The following is a 20,575-nucleotide window of genomic DNA, read 5'->3' as shown; positions in this document are numbered from 1 at the left end:
ACTACAACAGACACCGTGCGCTTGCGGTTAGTTATAAAATAACACATCATAACACTTTAACACCTGTTTGATTCTACAGAATTTTCTCACATTAACACGGAGTCGCTGACTATTTTAATTATACATTCGATTCGTGACCAACCCCGGCTCGGCCCGGCTCGAACCGACCGGTTGGCCACTGTAGCACGCCAAAAAGCAAAGGCGGAACTGTCAATGAAACTATAAGTGAAACATTTACAGGTAAACTTCCGATATGTGGAAAAAATTGCAAAGTCAACTACAATATTTTCAATCTGGAGAACAAAATGTTAACTAAGTAGTGTAATTTACTTGGTATAAAGGGGTGAAGCTGATGGCCGTGGATATGCAACAGTTTTTGCATCTGTAGCATCACCAGCACTTCGTCTGCGATGCCTTGGCTGAGTGTTCGGATTTCTTTGAGTGTTTCCTGCTTCCTTAGAATCCTGAAGATGCTCTAATTCTTTAACCACTTCATCCATGCGTGGCCTAAACTTTGGTTCTGTCGATATGCATCGCAGTGCGAGGTTAGCAGCCTTGTGAGCTACATCCAAAGAGTATTGTCCCTGAAGACGACTGTCGACAATGCGGAAGATTTTACGTTTGTTGCCAAGGTAAGGCTTGGCCCATTCCACCAGATTGTGGTCTCCTGATGGCCTATTCTTGTCAATAGCTTTCCGGCCAGATATCACCTCGAGAAGAACCACACCAAAACTGTACACATCGCTTCTAGCAGTCAAATGACCTGGAACAGAGACACAAAGTTAGTCACTTAGTAAGCGAATGCCTATTGCAGGTAGGGAAACTTAGATTCACAGTTTAGTTACAAAATCGTATTTGGAGCACCTATGGGTTCTGTGCTGGATATATAAAGAAAAGAAATATGTTATTCAGAACACAGGTTCAACAAAATACGCATATCTGCAAAATGAGTACATAGACAGTTGTGTCTCGATTGGAGAAACTTAGCAGGAAGCGCAATCTTGATAACCTAACCAGAAAAGTTAGAGATTCATATCATACCAGTGACCAGATATTCGGGGGCTGCATATCCGTAAGTGCCCATGACCCTGGTAGAGACATGGCTTTTATCACCTGTTGGCCCATCCTTGGCCAGTCCAAAGTCGGAAAGTTTTGCATTGTAGTCCTGTTACAGAAAGAATGTAATCCAAAGATTTATAGAACCAAGCCACAAATTATGAAGAATAAAGGTTTCTTTTAATATTAAAAACATATAAAGAAAACTTAGGGAACCCAAAACCACATACTGAGTCGAGTAATATGTTAGCAGTTTTGAAGTCCCGATAAATCACTTTTGTTTGTGCACTGTGAAGAAAAGCAAGCCCTTTTGCAGCTCCTAAAGCAACCTTCATACGGAGGTTCCAAGATAGAGGTTGAAAATAAGATCCTCCTGTCAAACAATAAGTTAATTCAAAAATGCTTTAACTTTATAATATAGATATGCCTTTAGGAAATATGAACTCACTCCTGAACAAATGATTTTCTAAGCTGCCTCGGGGCATGAATTCATAGACCAAAAGACGGTGCTCATCCTCCAAGCAATATCCAATCAGTTTTACAAGGTGAGGATGATAGAGCTGCCCCAAATAATTCACTTCTGCCTACATGACAAACGTATAAAAAGGTTATCCAAAATGAACCTTAAAGAAGCAAAATTGAGTTCAATCGTATTCAATATAGAAGAACTATGCTAATATACAAATCAAGTAGGCTGGTTAATTATTTCACAAAGACATCATTTTAGATGTTTTTCACATTCATTTGGACGAACCAAGTATCCGGGAAAAAGAAAGCACTGAATCTATCTGTAGTTGAAGTATAAGTCAGAAACTCACCAGCCACTCCTTGTGCCCTTGAAAGCTTTCTTGATTAAGCCTCTTTACTGCAATAACCAAGCCGGTCCCAGGTTTGGCAGCCAAAAAAGACTGCTCATCAATCCAACCCTTAAAAACTGCGCCAAAGCCCCCTTCTCCGAGCACACTATCAGGCCGGAAGTTCCTGGTGGCAGTTTTCAGATCTGCCAAGCTGAAGCTCTTCAAATTAGAAGATTGTAAAATTTCATCCTCGCTCCTAGGTGTCGCTGGAGTTGCTAAAGATGCGAGCTTGCTGATTGAATTGCTGAGTCCATTTCCATCTGAGCTAGCACTTCTTGAATTTACCCCTGAAAACCAATATGTGTCATGTAAATAAGACTCTGTCACTCTTGTATTTTTAGCAGATTGGCAGAATTCTTCTGTTAATTCGGCTTTTAGATCAGGAAGAACAAAGAGAGGCCCAAATACTTTCTTAGTGCTAAACAAAACTACCAAGAACATTAGAATTAAATTTAAAAAAGAAAAATACATTTTCAAGCAATACTATAAAGTAATCTTATACAGTATCTAAATTCAATGACTTTAGAATCTTATAAATTCACTTTACTAGATCAGCTAATGAGGGTAAACAAATATAGTATTCAAAAACACAGACTAATCATTCAGATTATCAAGTAGATAAAAGAAAGAACAAAATGATAGAACTATACACTGTACTCTCCACTTCATCTATTCAGATTGAAACCACCAGTACCTGTGTGATATGGGCTCTCAGCTTTGATTCTTGAACTCAAGCAAATACCCATTTGAAACTGAGTGCCAATGGAATGAAAGACTCTAGTATTTCTTGCTTATAATCCCTGCACATAAAATAAAAAGAAAGTTGTAGATCTGGGGTGTGAAAAGCTGGAAAAAAACACAAGTTCCAATAGAGTACTTACCAACAACAAGTCAAGAACTATCTCCTCTTTTAACCAACACAAGTTGACGTAGTAGCTACATAAAAAAACAGAATCCAGCAGCATGCATATACACAGAATCTAAAACCAAGTGGTTTCAAAGGTGTTGAGTGGTTTCATGGGACTTTTGGGCTAATAATTTAGAGCTAGAGATTGATTTTGGGAGCTAAGGAAAATGGAGAATGGGTTTTACTGACAAACAAAATATGGTTGATGAGGCTGCTGCAACTGCACCCCCAAGGCCACTAGCATTTATGAGTATCACAAACTTTATCTGCAACTTGCAACTCAAGGAGAAGACGTCTATATATAAAAAAATGATTGAAGAAATTTTTTGAAAAGAAAAGACAGCGGTGGGACTGCTACTCCTTTTTAACTCATGTAACAACAAAACCATTAATTTATCGAATACGGAACAATTCATAATATTTGTGACACTGTTATATTAATTTATACAAAAATCAGGTATTAATTGGAAGGATTAATCAGAGTAAAAATCAGATATATTTTAATACTTCCTCCGTCTCACAATACATGTTTCTTTTGAAAAAATTATGCATATTAAGGAAAAATTAATTATATAAAATTTTCTCACTAGTACCCCTAATAAATACATGAATGTAGACTCTTATTCAACCCTCATTGATTGATATACAACTTTCAAAAAGGGTAATTTTGGAATAATGTTAATATATTTGTATCGAAAACTAAGAGTGGACAAGTATTACGGGACAAAATTTTTTGCCAAAAGAAACATGTATTATGGGACGGAGGGAGTATTAAAATATTATTTGATATTTAGTTATTATTATATTGGTTATTTATTAATAAATACCCCCTCTGTCCCCATGTAGTTTACTTTGGGGACGAGAGTTTGACATGCATTCTAATGGTCCTATAATATAGTTTCATAAAATATTTTTTTATTTTTTTCTTTTGAATAAAAATTAGATGCTTGAATTCTTATACACAAAAACAAAATCTAAGAAGCTCTAGACATACCATCCACGATGGTCAAAAAATAAGAACAGTTGCCATGAGTTTAAGTCTTAACCCTATAGTATCCCCATAAATTCATGTGTATCAAATCAAACATATTAGAGCTAACAGAATCACTAGCAAAAAATGAATGTCTAACTTGCTTAGACAAATGACAAGTGCCATAAGACTGATTAACAAAAGTTTTAGAACTGAATGAAAATAATTTTAAAACAGATATTGGTACATGTCCAGTTCTGGCATGCCAAAGTTGAGTATCATCAGTTTGGGTATGAGCAGCACAAGATGATGCACTATGAAGAGTGGATGTATTGAGGATGTATGAATCATGAACAGCTTTACCAATCTCTATGTCCCTCATCAAGATAGGGGCCTGAAGAAAGCAGCAGTCGTTTTTAAACACAATGGATGAGGTGGAATCAGATACAAACTTTGACACTGAAAACAGGTTATATTTAAATTGGGGAACACAGAGCACATTATGTAAAATAATATGTGCACTAAGTGTTATGGATCACACATGAGTAACAGGTGTTTTGTGACCATTAAAAAGATATAGAAGTGACTGACATGACACACAAGATTAGATAGTAAGTGTATGTGAGGGGTGACATGATCAGTAGCACCGGTATCAATAATCCACTCAAAGTCATATACGAGGCATTGTGAACAATACTAACAAAAGGCATAAGTGTACTTGCAAACTGAGTACTGTTGACTGTAGAATAATGGTTCATATCAGTAACAAAGGCTGAACAATTGTGACTGAGCATATGAAGAAGCTGCTTGTATTGGTTTTCAGAGAACTGAAACTTTGCTAGAGAGGCTATATCAGAGTCATGTGCTTGGACAGAAGGCTGCAAATTCTGTGTAGTTTGGACCTGAGCTGCCACACTATTCCTAGACGATAGGTGCTTAGGTTTAGGCTTGGGTTTCTCATAGAGTTTATGCCACTCATGGTATCTATGCACGCAAAAACATTTATCCTTAGTATGACCTTGTAGATGGCAATAGTCATAGTAAATTGGGACATCAGATGAAATTGGGATTTCATTGTGGCACTGTCAGCAGCAACTTGAGAATTACTAGCAATGCCTCTATGGTTCTCATCTTGCAACAAGATGGAATAACAGTTGCTAATAGTAGGAATGTGATTCATTAGTAGAATTTGTCCTCTGTCAGAAGTGAACTACTCATTAAGACTAATCAAAAACCGTGTCAGTTGGAGGGATTGCTCATAATTATCAATATTGACAGTACATGTGCATTTACCACAATTGCAGTCAGACAAGCTAACTCATCTTGAAGAGTTTTGTATTTGGTAAAGCAAGTTAAAATGGACAGATTATCCTGAGACAAATGTGACAACTCCTTTATGAGTGAAAACAGTTTAGGAACAATGGTTCGAGCATATCTAACCTTAACACTATCTCAAATTTCCTTTGCAGATCGCATATAGACAATGCTACTGCGAATAGTAAAAGTTACAGAATGCAAAATCCAAGATGTAACCATATTATTACATCTGAAGATCTAAATTTCTAATTAAAATCTATTTTTAGTATTGGTTCTCCGTTGAGTTGACCTTAAAATTATAATTATAGATCCACGGGCTTTTATAATAATTATTTTTCCAAACAATGCGGTGGTATATATAGAAATATCTTTTCCACTGCAAAATCACGCCCACGAAGTCATGATTTTATGAAAAATAAGATTACTTTTCATGCTTCACGTGTGCCGAACTTTACAAAAGTCTCCCAGCCCAAATCTATCGGATGAGAATAGTGTCGTTTGACCTGTTAGTGCTCCTTTATACTTCTTATCCCCTAATTTCTCATATACGGAGTATTTAGTGCTATCTCCAGCCGTGTCACGAAAAAATTCCTTAAATATATAATAAACAATTCAAATTTTAAATAATAGGGGTATTGATAACTCCAATAATGATCTTTATTTGTCTTCTTTATTGTTATTATAATATTAAATTCAAATTCTTTTAACAAAAAGATAACAAAAAATATATGGGAAAGAAAATTGGATCCTAACGTTTAGGGAATGAGTAGGACTTGCTGGAATGAATTTTTGTGCATATTTCTTAAAATAATAGTTTATGATCTCTTTTTCTTTTTCTTTTGTTTTTCTTAGAATCTCTCATTTTCTTTTGTTTTTTTATATTTCAAGCACATGGATGTAAGGTGTTTTTTTTTTCTTTTTTGTCAGGGTGATAATTATGATCATGGGAAAACTTGATATAAATTTTGTTGTTTCGGAATTATCGAAAGTTATAAATACATTTTAGATTATAAATTATCATTGGAATTTGGTTTGTGTGAATATATATGTCCCACAAAATCCCCACCTGAGATCGAGTCAAATAAGAGGGCTGAAAAGCATACCACAGTGCATTCACTATTTATAGTTTAGTAATGGAAAATATTCCATTTTTGTCCCATGAAAGTATTAATCGAGAATGATTAGTTGCCCCGTAATAAATATACTTATCATATGTTAACATGTGCTCCTCCAATCCCACCACTAATCACTGTTTAACAAAGTGCAAACAATTATTGATGGTGCTACCACCACAAATGCAACTTCTTGGTAGCAAGGGCCTTCACACTTTTGTTTTTGCCACACATGACGCACAAAATCACCGCACTCAAAATAAACCCCAGTCCGGACGATACCTCTTTTTAATCATCTTACTAATCTCCTTCCTTTGATTGATGAATCTCAAGGCACTGCTTAACCCTATGTCACTGATCCAAATTTAGATCACGGCTGAAAGGGAATTTCAGATAATCTGTTCCAAATTTGGATCGGAGCAAACACATCAGTAACATTTAATATAATATAAACAGGCAAGAATCTTGCTCCCATGATGTACGTCTCGTGTCAAGAATTGAGTACATGAAGCAAAATGCAATTGTAGAATTTCTGGGAGTCATCATTTCTCTTGGAGAGCTGAACCACAGAATTATGATGATTTGCTGATCAAATGCCCTGAGTGGGTTCTGATGTCAAACTAGACCTAGGAAGCATGAGTACAGGTACGGGGTGCGCGGTACGGGGATACGGGAATTCGGAAAATCTAAAATTATGGGGATTCGGGTGCGGGGGGATTCGGCAAATATTAATATATTAAAAATATATTTTATAAATGTATTCGAAGAGTTATATACATATTTAAACCAAATAATTGAATAAATAAGTTCAACATCCTTAACAATATACAATATAATTATTTAATAACACAATTATCACATTATAAGGTAGTTAAGTGATAGAGTATTCAACTAATCACAGAATTAATCATATGAAAAAATCCCCAAGAATCCCCGAGTATCGAAGAATCCCCAAGAATCGAGTGCGCGGTGCGGTGGGTGAGTGAAGTATCCCTGCTTTCTAGAACTAGACACTTTTTGCTGGTGCAGACTTGATGATGTCAACACACACTGGGGCTGATTTTAAAGGAAAAGATAAACTGCAGTCAGCTACGACGACCTTAACATTCTAGAAGTATGAAACACGAATAACAGAGCCTAAGAAGATCAGCTTGAGTGAAGATCCACCAACTAAGAAACCTTCGATATCTGGTTGTGCTGCCAAGTCTTTGCAGTTTCCTACATTCAGAGAGCCTAAGAATTAGCATTTGAAGAATTAGAATGAAGGCACGCACATGACAAAGCTACCTCCATAGATTATTCTAAGTGGAAGTAGCAGTCACTTGCTCAATTCATAGTGAACCTGGCAAAAGCCTAAACCAACTAAAAAAACATACAGTTATGCATTTTAAGTTTAACAACATCGATAAGTTTGGGTTATTATGAAAAACAGAACTGGCTGGGTGAATCCACCACCCAGATACAGAGAGAGCATGTGTCAAATTACACGGTAGCAGTGGGGGATTATTTATTAACCGAAAAAATGTCATTACTTCAAAATGTAACTAGGTTTATAGCCCGTGCATGCTTTAACATCAGGTGTTATATATTGATTTGCATAGTGATTGGGATAATTGATTATCGAGGTGTTTTGATTGTTACTATTTCTATTTAAGGGTTGTAGCTTAGGTATGAAATATGAATGTATTTCATGGTGGAGGTATGCAAGTGCCGCAAGCTTGTAATTCTCTATAAGCATACCATGTAGTTAGTTTGCAGAGATGTTGTTGTTGTTGTGTTAAGCAGTAAACAAATTATTCTGCAGTGGTTTGAAAGTTTTGTGGATGTCGGGGAGAACTTAGCTAATCCATTTTGATTTCTTCCATTACCGGCTCAAAAATTATGTTCTTACTGCATTTATAAATGACCTTCGGAAATCTTTCATTCACAATACTAGAATTAATTTTGTCGACTGGTTGTCTTGTTCTACGTGCATTTTAAATTGAGACATGAAAGTCTCAAAATATCATCATTTAATAAAGTTTGTCTATATCTGGAAATAATTCACCCGGCCAGTTCTAATATAAGTTCTGATATAGGCAATCAGTTGACAAAATTGAGACGTGTATTTGACAAAATTGAGACTTGTATTTTATAAGTTAAATCTTTTTTTTTATTTTACTATTTTTTGAAAATATTTTCAAAATACTAACTTTTTAGAAAATATTTACAAAAAATATGATCCGTAGGGCAACCTCATTTAATTAGTGCCACACAGGTTGCAAATATGGTTGCATCAGGTTATGTATAGTTGCATATGGATTGCCTACGTTATCTTTTTGCAAATATGATTGCACGTTATGGCTGTGTATAGTCGCATGTGGTTGCAATGAGGGTCCTACTGTATTTTTTTTTTTGCAAATATGTTTAATTGTTTGATATTTGCAAAATATTTGTAAAGATGTAGTATTTTTGAAAAAATATTTTGGACTTGAGTATTTATGAGAAGACCCCTATAATGTTTAGGGAATTTATTAAAAATACCACTTTTTTTAAGTTTTTTTTCGCGATTTTACAATCTTTTGAAAAATTGCAAAAATACTAAATTTTAGAAAATATTTGCAAAAATATGGTCAGCAACCAGTTGCAGATTCAGTTAATTCACCAACAGGAGTTGTAAATATGGTTGTTTACATGTGATTGCAACGGTTTGCAGTAATTTTACAAAATATTTAAAAAGATGTAGTATTTTTGCAAAAAAAAATTTTGGACTTCGATTTTTATGAGAAAACTCCTAACTTTTATGCTCAATACCCAATCTCTTTAATTTGGACAATATTTAAAAAAAATTAAAAGATTCATTAGGATCAAATGATCCAATATTAAATATTTAAAGTGTTGTATGTCTTAAAAATATTTAATTTAATTATTTTTAGATTTGATAAGTGTTCACAACGTTTTGTTAATTATTTGTGAATAAAGTATAAGTGTTACTGACGTAATCAACATAAATTATATTTTTAATTAAACTTATATAAATTAATAAATTCAAGGAAATGTTTATTAAGAATTTTATTAAAATATTTTGGAAAAAATAAATAAATCTTGTATAGCACTGAGCAAAACTATAAATTAAAACAAATATTTTAAGGAAACTCATTATTATATTTTTACTTCATATATTTTATTAAATTATTAACTTTTTTTAGGTGTTTTATAATTATAAGAACATTAAATTTCCTATAAATTAGGTAAAATTTGAGAATATGTCTTGTTTTGATTATTAAATAGTCAAATTGACTGAAGTTTAACCACAAATTATACATATTATTCAACTCATAAAGATTAAAAGATTCAATTTATTAAAAATATATGTAATCATTTAGCAAAAAAAAAAAAAAATATATGTAATCTCTTTTCAAATCCATTTTTCAGATTTCTAAAATAATTAATAATTTCTTTAACTAATTGTCAAAATTGAACATCTAATACTCATATAATATGAGATGGAAGTAATATATTTAATATAATAATAATAATTGTAAGTTTTATCAATATGAATTTAGACAGGATTAAGAAGTATTTGGAGTTGGAAACGTAAAATAGATGAGTACTGATAAGAGTTTTGGAGTTGGAAACGTAGAATAGTGGAGTAATATTAACAGTTTCTGCATGAACAGCCAGAGGTCATTGGTGCACATACATATATGAAATTAAGTGCATGCATCCCAATATTCAGTGAATTTCAAAACCAGGAAACGTGGATAATGAATGTATTAAATTAATTTTTATAAATATCACCAAGTAAACTTTGGAATTTCAACAGAGCTAGTAGTGTTTGTTTCTGATCATGGACATGAATATTTCAGTTTTCTATTTTCTAGCCTTTTTGCTATGTGGAATGTTCATAGAATGTGATTCTTGGCCCGTTAGCAATTACAATTTTGTGGTAAGACATGGTTGAGTTTTCTTTTCTTGCTTTTCACCTTGTGATTCACTAGACTATTTATATTTTACCATTTCTATATGGTAGGTGAGGGAGGCCCCCTTCAGAAGGCTCTGCAAAGCTAAAAAGATTTTAACAGTAAATGGAGAATTTCCGGGACCAACACTCTATGTTCATAGAGGTGATACAATTTATGTCAACATATATAACCAAGGGAAAGACAATATCACCATTCACTGGTAAGAGACCTATGTCCCCAAGGGAAATATTTTCTGGTACTAAAGACTCTGATTCTCTGAAATATTATACCAAAATGTTTGCAGGCATGGAGTAAAGCAGCCGAGAAACCCGTGGTCAGATGGACCTGAATATATAACACAGTGTCCGATCCAACCGGGGAAAGTACAAGTACAGAAGGTTATATTTTCGACAGAGGAGGGTACTCTGTGGTGGCATGCTCATAGTGATTGGTCCCGGGCAACTGTCCATGGCGCAATTGTTGTATATCCAAAGCTTGGCACTAGCTACCCTTTTGCTCAACCATATCAAGAAGTTCCAATCATCCTAGGTACATAGATAGGTGTACAAACACTCACACATTTGATTTTAGATGGCTTATTTTGCAATGTTTTTCGCTGTTGTAGGAGAATGGTGGAAGACTGATGTGAGGAAGGTACTCAAGGAGGCCCTTTTGAAGGGAGGCAACCCAAGAACCTCCGATGCTTTTACCATCAACGGCCAGCCTGGTGATTTGTATAACTGCTCCAAGCGTGGTTAGTATCTCTGTATATACTCTGAATTGTGTTTAAGTACCCCCAATGAATCCTTCTTTTGATATATTTTTTCAGGAACTTTCAAGTTGAATGTAGAACATGACAGAACCTATCTTCTTCGGGTTGTTAATGCAGCAATGAATCATATTCTCTTCATTGCCATTTCCAGACATAACCTCACAGCAGTAGGAGCTGATGGCTCATATATTAAGCCATTCACGAAAGAATACATGGTCATAGGCCCTGGCCAAGCTCTAGATTGCCTTCTACATGCCAACCAAGAATTAGGCCGGTATTATATGGCTGCAAGCGCATACTCCACTGGGGTTCACGTTGAGTTCGACAAAACTACCACCACCGCCATCCTGCAATACAGTGGAAGTTATCCGAAAAATGTGGCTCCTTTGTTGCCTTACCTTCCTTCCTTCACTAATACAACTGCAGCTTTTGATGTTCTTGGCCAGTTTCGAAGCTTGGCAAGCCAAGATCATCCCATCTTCCCCCCAACTAATTATCTCAGAACCAAACTGCTATTCGTTATCTCGATTAATGCATTCCCATGTCTTAATAACCTGTGCCAGGGACCAAATGGTACAAAGCTGGCTGCTAGCATGAATAACATAAGTTTTGCTTATCCAAATGTTGATTTGTTACAAGCTTATTATTATAAAACTTCTGAAGCTTTACTTGGTGAAAGCATTCCCAGTAATCCCACAGTAGTGTATAATTACACTGCTGATTATCAGGATTTGAGTTCAGAACTAACGAGAAAGGGGACGTCAGTAAAATTTCTGGAATACAATTCTGATGTAGAGATTGTGTTTCAAGGCACAAGTTTAGTAGCTGGAATGGACCATCCTATGCATCTCCATGGATACAGTTTCTACGTCGTGGGATGGGGTTTTGGTAATTTTGACACAGAGAAAGATCCTCCGGCTTATAATCTCGTGGATCCACCATTGCTTAACACAGTTGTTGTCCCCAAGGATGGCTGGACTGCTGTAAGATTCAGGGCAGACAACCCTGGTAGGTATTAGTACTCTTGATCTTGTTTGCCAACTTTCCTGTCATGTTTTACTTGATTAACACACTTATGATTGAACTATGATCAGGTGTTTGGTTTCTGCACTGCCATATAGAAAGACATCAGACTTGGGGAATGGACACGGCATTGATAGTTATGGATGGAAACCAGGATGAAGCTAAAATGTTACCCCCTCCTCCTTATATGCCGCCTTGTTGAACATGTTTTTATTTAAGACTTCTCATATTTAATCTCTAAGACTTCTAATATTAATCTTTCATGAACATTAAGAAAGTTACAATATATATTACATATACATATCTGGAATTATATGCCCCACACATGCTTTAGATCTTGAATACTTTAACATTCTTCTTCACAATTTCCTTCTCTGTATCATGCTTCTGGGATTGCTGCCACGGATCACCATCTTACTGAGTTGATCTTTTCACATCATGACGGGAGTTTAGAACTTACATTGGGTGCAACTTTTTAGGAGCAAGTATCTAGAAGGAGAATAGTGGAACTCATTACTTTTTGTCGTTTTAATCATTGCATTTACTCTCATGTGAACAACTACTATAACTGAAATAAGGCTCGCCACCAGACCTATAACCGACACTAAATTCATGATGTACTTTCTTGTTTTTTGTATAAAAAACCCAAATACTAAGTATTCGTGTCATGTACAAAGTGTCGTGTACAAATTGCTAGGCCATAAAATTAACATGAGTACATGATTTAAAACAGGGTTTATATAATCTACAGTCGCGCCATTCACGGGTAGCATTATAGATTACCCTTGTTCAAATGACAAAAGATTCCCCAGCAGCTGATCCACATGGAAGAGTTCGGTTGTAGAATCTCGTTCTTCCTTCCCACATATATTCTTTTTTCACCTTCTCCCTTATCTCTTAAACCATTTGTTGCAAAGTTTGCAGAGTACTAAATGGCTACCACAAACCAATTAACTACATGGACAATAAAAATGTGTAAAGAATCGCTAGAGTTCTCCGAAACTGCATATAATAAGATAGTTACATACCAACTCTTTGTGTACGAGCTAGAATTTTATCTCGATATCAGCAGCCACTTGAAATCCAATTTAAAGCTTCAGCTAGAACCATTTCCTGTTGTGCATTCGGGATAAAATTTGCTGATATCTAAGTATACATATAATCAATGTCGCAATCTATGCATAGAAGCAGCAACTTTAGTATAGGACAGGTAATTGCCGGAAAAAAAAATTATATAGAAACTAGGCTTAAAGGCCAGAAAAAGCAAGACTTGGATATATATATATAAACTAAATCATTCAATAATCTATAATAATGAAAGATTGCATCTTGTAATTTATTATATTAGTGTAGACAAATCTATCTGGATGATGATAAACTCCTAACTGTATTAACCTAGTTTTGATGTACAGCTAGAGAATCCACAAACAAGACTCCAGAAGAAGTTTAAGCATGATGAGTGGTATTGAACAATAATATATCGGGAGCTAGTGATTCTCTAAATAATTTGTGTCATTAAACAATCAGCATAATTTAATGTGAATCACATTGAACAATTAGCTTTCCTTCCTTTCTGTCTGTGTAGAACATAAGTAGTGGGCGTTTGGGTTAACTTAAAAAAGTTAATTTTTACTTATAAGTAAGAAGTTATTTTATAAGAAAAAATAATTTTTAACTTTTAAGTTTTTAACATTTTGGATAAATTTATTGGTAACCTATAACTTGTAAGGTACAAGGACTGACAATATAATAATCCCTCCATCCCGGTTGTCTAATCCCCATTTCCTTGTTTCTTTGTCCCAAAAAGGTGTCCACATCAAATTAATATGGTAAATTTCATGTAAAATTTGTTATCTTTTTTAAAAGAAATAATACAAATTTTTGGTAACATATAGCTTATTTATTATAACCGAATAAAATGTAGGTTTTAGCACGCGGGTAAGAAAAATGGGACGGTGGGAACAACAAGATAATACTTTTAAAATTTTTCTTTTTCTGACTAAAAATTTAGTGTCTAAATTTTTATTCTGAAAAAGAAAATTTTAAAAAAAAGTTATAAAACTATGTTTTATAGGCGCATTAAAGTGCGTGTCAAGCAGTAAAAAAGAAATGTTAAGAAATGAAATGGACAGAGTACAAATTATCCTCTAAAGTAATTATAATATACATATTTATGAAGTACAATTCCAAAAATAAAAAAAAATTATTGAAAGAAGTTGGGATTTTCAACCTCTTAAAGTTACAAGTTTATTACACAAACAATACAAATAAGTCGATTCTAACTTATAAGTCAGAAGCTACTTATAAGTCACATGCCTTTATATTTCCATAATTTGACTAGAATAGTCTTCTTTAGCTACTAGAAAAACCTACCAACGAGACCTATAGCTTGAATAACTAAATCCTCTGTTTATTCACATAACATTCCCGAAGTTGGCGTCTATGGAGTTTGGTGGATTAGCCCTGAGCTAAAGGCAACCCTCCGAAACGACAAAGTTCTTGAGCTCAATTTGATCTAAATATTAGAAAACCTTGCAGTATCTGCACTTTTGCAAAATATTGACAAAGCCATCTCTCAATTGATCCAGATATGTCCAAAGTTGTAACTAAGTATGAGCCTAAAAAAATTTGAAAATTCATGGAAGGCATTCTTAGGGGGCGTTTGGTTGATGGTTAATGAGCCCGGTTAACGGGAATCGGAACCTAATACCCATACATTGTGTTTGGATTACCATTTCCCATACCCTCCATTCCCATACCCCCCATTCCCATTCCCCATTCCCATTCCCACCAATCATCCAAACACCCCCTTAAATATAACCACGTCACAGATATTACTGCCCGCAATGTGGCTGTCACCCATATTACAGAAAACAATTATATAAACAGACATGTGAAGAAACAAGGATGAAGCTTACTCAACCAAGTGGTGGCACTTAGAGTCCTTGAGCGACTTTTCATGTTTGATGCCAAGAGAGGACGGATTTGGGCTACTGATTTGAAAGTCGTGAGATATTAGTTCCATCCATGTCTAACATTTCCTATCTGCAAGTCTTTTCTGAAAGATCACTTACTTACTGAAACTTGGGCCTTAGAAATCATATTTACAGTAGACACTGATGGTTCTAAGCCAAGTTTAATCATTTCATTAAGGAGTTTTTGGGCTTCTTCCAACTTTCCATCCTTGCAAAGAACTTCAATAGTCATAATGTAACTAGCCATATTTGGAATCATTCCATTTTCACCCATTTCCTTAATTAGCCTCAAGGCTCTGTAAGAATTATTCTCTTTACAGTAACCGTAAATCATCATATTGTATATAACATCATTTGGCTGCAAACCAGTGGCACGTATTGATCTAAACACCCTTGAAGCTTCCTTCATATTGCCTTGACTGCACCAACCATGTACCAAGACCCCATATGTACATATGTCAGCAACCAAACCAGCCTTTTCCATGCAGGAATGCACTTCCAAAGCTCTCTCCATGTTATTTGATCTGATAAATGAATCAATTAGAATTGTATATGTCACTTTTGTTGGAGGAATGCCTCTCTCCTCCATCTCCCGTACTAACTCTGCAACCTTTGCTGGATTTCCATCTTTTGAAAAACCAGCAACTAAAACATTGTAAGTGACAAAAGATGGTGATAAACCAGAAGATTTCATTTGATTAAAAAACGATAAAGCTTTGTCAAATCTACCAATGTTACAAAATCCGTCTATCAGAATGTTATAAGTTATCACAGTAGGATTCAAACCATCCCCCCTCATCCGATCAAGTAACCTCTCCACCTCCACCACCCTGCCTTCTTTAAATAACCCTCCTAGTAATACATTATAGGTAACAACATTACAGGCCACACCTCTCTCGCGCATATCACCAAACAGTCGAAAGGCCATCTGAACATTGCAATCTTTACAAAATACATTCATCACCGCATTATAAGTATACAAGTCCGGCAAAACCCCGTCACTCTTCATCTTCTCAAACAACTCAAAACCATCACGTTTAAGATCATTCTTGAAAAACCCATTGATCAAAATTGTATAAGTGTACTGGTTTGCAACCAAACCCAACTCTCTCATCTTAATAAACAACTCCCTGGCACGCCTAATCTGCCCATTCTTACAACACCCATCAATCAAAGAACTATATATGACAACATTTGCACAAAAACCAAAATTCTCCACCATCTCAAAAACCTCAAAAGCCTTACTTATTTCATTATTATCACAACAACCCTTGACCATAATTCCAAAACTATACAAATCCAAGACAACCCTGCCCTTAGTTCCATTAAAAAAATCCCAACTTTCACTAAAACTCCTACCTTTAAGAAGATAAATCAGCACATTATTATAAGTATTTGAAGTGGGCGCAAGTCCTTTCTGAAGCATTTCATAGAAATAGAAAAGGGTATTTTCAGGTACCTGAGATTTGACGTGGGCATTGATTATAACTTCATAAAGAAGAGTACAGTGTGCATAACAGGGAGGTAAATGATGAAAAATTGAAGAAATAGAGTGTTCGAGCCGACCCGAAATCAGCTGCAGGAGGATGGATTGAGCCTGTGAGAGCAAGTTCGAGGAGAGAAGTAGTTGGAGAAGTGTACATAAAGATTCGGGAGTGTGTTGATTTGAAGAATTGAAGAGTGAGAGAGCTTTGAGTGGCGGGAGTTTCACCATTCTTGGAATTATAGACAGAGCTTGAGACATTTTTGATTTGCTTTACCTAAAACAAGAGTGCTTTTATATCAAATTCCGTTCTTTACTGCACTTCCACCCGAGTATCTTAAATGTCAATTTCCGGTTCGGACCGTGTTGATTGCTCTGGTTCCTTTGTATTGTCGTTTGATTCTGCGCACATACTTACGTATTATTTTTCAAATTTTTTTTCCAAATATAAATGTAATATCTATATCTTTATTTAGAAAAAAACTAAAAAAATAATGCTTAGAAATACTTTTTTCACCTCAAAATACGTGCAAAAAATCAAAGTGACTATCATAAATGAACGGAGGGAGTATATATTTAGGACTTAGGAGGTCTTTATTTATATATTTTTTGACAAATTAGACTTACACGCTTTACAAATAAGTATATGTTTTAATATTTCTTCGGATGAGAGAGATTCGAATCCAGGTGTTTAGAGATAACAGAAAATATATCCACCATTTAGACTATTCAATCACGCTCAGAAGGTCAAAATAAACTCAACTTATAAAATTTTGTTATAAGATTAGTATATGCATATAGACGCACACTCGAAAATTGAATAAAGAGAAATTTATAAAACAATTGAGACTTAATTGCATTTTGTTGTATTTTGTGTGTGTAAAGTATTTTACAATTGTGCGGTAACGTCTAAATTATTGTGTTGGTCCTTAAATGTATTGCAGAAGGGGGGTTGAATGCAATACCGATAATCATAAATCTTTATTCAACAACTAAAGCAAGATTTAAGTTTATCAGTAGAAATTAGATGCAAGCGATGAAGAACACGGTAGCTTAACTTCACAAAATAAATGATTTATTTATTTCGTTGTTTTGCTACAACCTGAAGAAAGAGTTTCTCGAGCTTCATTTCTTCTCATGAGATATAGATGAGTATTCTTGCGCTTGCTAACCTTCCTTGATCTATAGATGGTGATGTTATCTATCTATCTATCTATCTATCTATCTATCTATCAGAGTAATGCACATCACAGCCAACATGGGTTCTGAAAGTCTAAAAGTAGCCTTTTCTTTTGCGGCTGCTTTGTAGATTGCAGCCCATGTGACTTTCCTAAAATACTAATCAAACAGATATTACATTGTATGAAAAACAACCTAGGAACATTCTATTTTGAGTTTTGCAAATCTCTGCGGATAGTGACTTGACCTCTTGCAGGCGGCTATCCACGACTTTTGTGTCTCTTGAGCTTTAGTTGTAGAATTTACATGTGTGCTACAAAAAACAGCTTTCTGCAGCATCCATGATATTTGAACATCTTAATCTGCCACAAGGTTGACTTGATGAAAGATCAAATCCAATCTCACATTCTCCGATGACAGTGACACCAGAACTTGCTGTCAAACAGTGATTGAGATGACAGTGGCTACCGAGTACGCTTCTGAATGGAACGCCAGTTCTACTGTCAGGCGAGCGGAAACTTGCGGTCTGCGGAGCTTCATCCAATGTTCCTGTCAGATACAGACTTGCTGTCGTGACCTTGCAACTGTCTGTCTTGTGTAGAATTGTTGTCAAACATCTAACAGTAGCAATCCTTCAATCTTGTTGTCATTCCTTTGCGTCTTGAGGCATGAGCAATATAATTGAACTTCTTCATACTTGTATTACAATTGACAGTAATGAAAAAGACACTACAAAGACATACTCTAGCTGTGACAGTATGTTATACTTAAATAAATCTAAGTACATGAAAAATGTTAAGTTGACTGCAGTCTATCACCCATAAACCCCAACATATTGTTTTAGTCATATGAATGACTGATAAATTTTTTTATTTAAGCAGACGTCTGTTAAACAATTTAACAAGACTTTAACAACATCAAGACAAAAAATATTAGTATGTAGCGTCTCATATCTTCTCTATTTATCAGTATATATGTGTGTATCTATATATATTTGTGTATATATACATATGTGTATCATTCTCCGGTTTCATTCATAAACTCTTCAACTCAAATACGGACATTAGCCTCCACTAATTCATAGCGGAAAAGATGTATTAATAGTGTCTTTATAGAAACTGGGCAGTAGAGAAAAATTGATAGTCTAAATATAATCTAGACAGAAGGTTCTTTACGTGAGCGATAGATAGTTCAACAACTTTAGGTGGGCTGAGGCAGAAGTTGATCCTCGAAGCAAAGTTGTTATCAATGGATTATTAAGACACATAAGGACCAAGAATGATGAGCATATCAATGAGTTGGTTATTGCTTGGCAAAACTAGATGAAGAACTGACAAAGTTAAAGACAAAAGGTGTTATTGTTGTATGTTTTCACTGTAAATTTAGCTCTGTTGAAAAGGATGATGGCAAGCTAGGAGAGTATAAAGTTATTTGTAGTTGTGTGTTGTGATTGGTCATGAAAGTTAACAGGAAAATTGTAATTAAGTAATACTATGAATAAAAATATATGTTGATGAATATTTCTACTTTAGCTGTAATGGACCAAAATCTCAAGATAAAACATAGTCAAAATAGAATTAATATTTTTAAAACATGTCATTACCAATGCCATATCCAAGAAAATTAAGAAATCTAAATCTGATCATTATCTTAGCTAAAAGCTACATCAGTACTATGAACAAACAAATTTTATAATGTATGATCTGAATCACAAAATTTTATCAGTTACAAATATTTGTCAAGTCATACTATCAATTAAACTGATAGGGTATAAAGAACTATTCGTTTGAATTATATTTATTTATTTTTGTTAGGTCCAATCAGACGTAGAAGGGGGGGTTGAATACGTCGTACCAATTTCTTCGATTTAATTTAAATGCGGATAATCTTTGTTTCAGTCCATGTTAAATCAATCGTAAATAAATAACTCCAGCAAGTCGGGGAATATTCTTGTATTAGAAATAATCCTCGGGTGCTACAAATTCCAACACAAGTGTCGGCTGCAGAGACTACAATCACTCTATTACAAACTCTCGATAAATACGATCTTCTAATTGAACTCTCGAGAACGTGTATAGTGTGTGCACTTACAAAGTGTGTAGTTAGTTTCAAATGAAACTACAAGCTCTATTTATAGGCTTTACAAAATCTAACCATGGTTAACGAGTTCGTCCTGGACGACTTGAGTTCGTCCTGGACGGATTCGTTTTATAAAAATAAAACTAACTCCATACTATAATGAAGATGGCGCCAGTTACATATACATATACATATAAGTATGTATATATACATGTATCACAAGGTTGTGCTTTCCTGGGGTCAAACATGGCGCCTCCAAGTCAAATCTTGCGCTTATACATTGTTCTCCTGTGGCTTGTACTTAGAAAAACTCTAAGGAAGTTGCGCTTTGCCCCAAGGTGAGAGTGAGGCGCAAACTTTGACTGGAGTCAAAGGTTGCGCTCACTATAGCTTTCACTGAGTCCCAGTAAGTGACTTAGAATATTTTTGAGAGAGGATGGGAGTCGCAACCTTTGACTTAGTCAAAGGTTGCGCTCAATATTGTGGTGACTCCAACTGTAGAGTACTTAGATAATATTCCAGAGTTGCGCCTCTCTTCATTAGGGGGTCAAAGGCGCAAACCTTGACTAAGTCAAAGGTTGCGCTTTGACCTCCAGAGTACTACCACCTCACAGTATAGATACTTAGAAATATTTCTAAGTAGAAAACTTGCGCCCCTTTTCTCCTTGTAGTCTTGTGTATCATATACATATGTATATTTATATATATTATTAATTGACTTAATAATTACTTGAATTAATTTCTTATTCAAGTAATGATCAATTAATACCACATATATAAATATATATATATATACATATATACATTTAGATACAATTCCTTGAAGTCACTTTCTGAATTAGCTTAATTGATTTGATCAATTAATTCGTTGATCGAATCCACTGAATACTTTCGTACGTCC

At 34.8% G+C, this 20,575-nt stretch overlaps 3 protein-coding genes across 4 annotated transcripts; 1 reads left to right on the top strand and 2 right to left on the bottom strand.

Moving 5' to 3' along the window:
* Positions 1-106: 106 nt before the first annotated feature.
* Positions 107-3,093, bottom strand: LOC108209785 (probable serine/threonine-protein kinase PBL9). 2 transcript variants are annotated; one of them, XM_017380888.2, is made up of 7 exons: positions 2,795-3,093; positions 2,608-2,713; positions 1,875-2,200; positions 1,505-1,640; positions 1,287-1,429; positions 1,042-1,165; positions 107-763 (listed from the first exon to the last, which is right to left on the bottom strand). In XM_017380888.2, the coding sequence occupies exons 2-7, from the start codon at positions 2,657-2,659 to the stop codon at positions 327-329; spliced, it is 1,218 nt and encodes a 405-aa protein (XP_017236377.1). In that variant the 5' UTR covers positions 2,660-2,713; positions 2,795-3,093; the 3' UTR covers positions 107-326. The 2 variants fall into 2 exon arrangements, with proteins under 2 accessions (XP_017236377.1, XP_063943127.1); XM_064087057.1 differs by having other exon boundaries at positions 221-763; positions 2,608-2,714; positions 2,799-2,934.
* A 6,955-nt stretch (positions 3,094-10,048) lies between these two features.
* LOC108207280 (laccase-14) lies at positions 10,049-12,291 on the top strand. Its single transcript, XM_017377739.2, has 6 exons — positions 10,049-10,147; positions 10,232-10,383; positions 10,468-10,712; positions 10,789-10,917; positions 10,993-11,943; positions 12,030-12,291. The coding sequence occupies exons 1-6, from the start codon at positions 10,049-10,051 to the stop codon at positions 12,158-12,160; spliced, it is 1,707 nt and encodes a 568-aa protein (XP_017233228.1). The 3' UTR covers positions 12,161-12,291.
* On the bottom strand, positions 12,273-16,742 carry LOC108208897 (pentatricopeptide repeat-containing protein At4g11690). Its single transcript, XM_017379491.2, has 3 exons — positions 14,877-16,742; positions 12,987-13,071; positions 12,273-12,912 (listed from the first exon to the last, which is right to left on the bottom strand). The coding sequence occupies exon 1, from the start codon at positions 16,675-16,677 to the stop codon at positions 15,025-15,027; it is 1,653 nt and encodes a 550-aa protein (XP_017234980.1). The 5' UTR covers positions 16,678-16,742; the 3' UTR covers positions 12,273-12,912; positions 12,987-13,071; positions 14,877-15,024.
* Positions 16,743-20,575: the final 3,833 nt, after the last annotated feature.

Source organism: Daucus carota, chromosome 2 (genome assembly GCF_001625215.2).
Source record: "Daucus carota subsp. sativus chromosome 2, DH1 v3.0, whole genome shotgun sequence".
Taxonomy (NCBI): domain Eukaryota; kingdom Viridiplantae; phylum Streptophyta; class Magnoliopsida; order Apiales; family Apiaceae; genus Daucus; species Daucus carota.
Note: the sequence above shows the minus strand (reverse complement) of the source record. Positions and strands in the feature narration are given on the sequence as shown.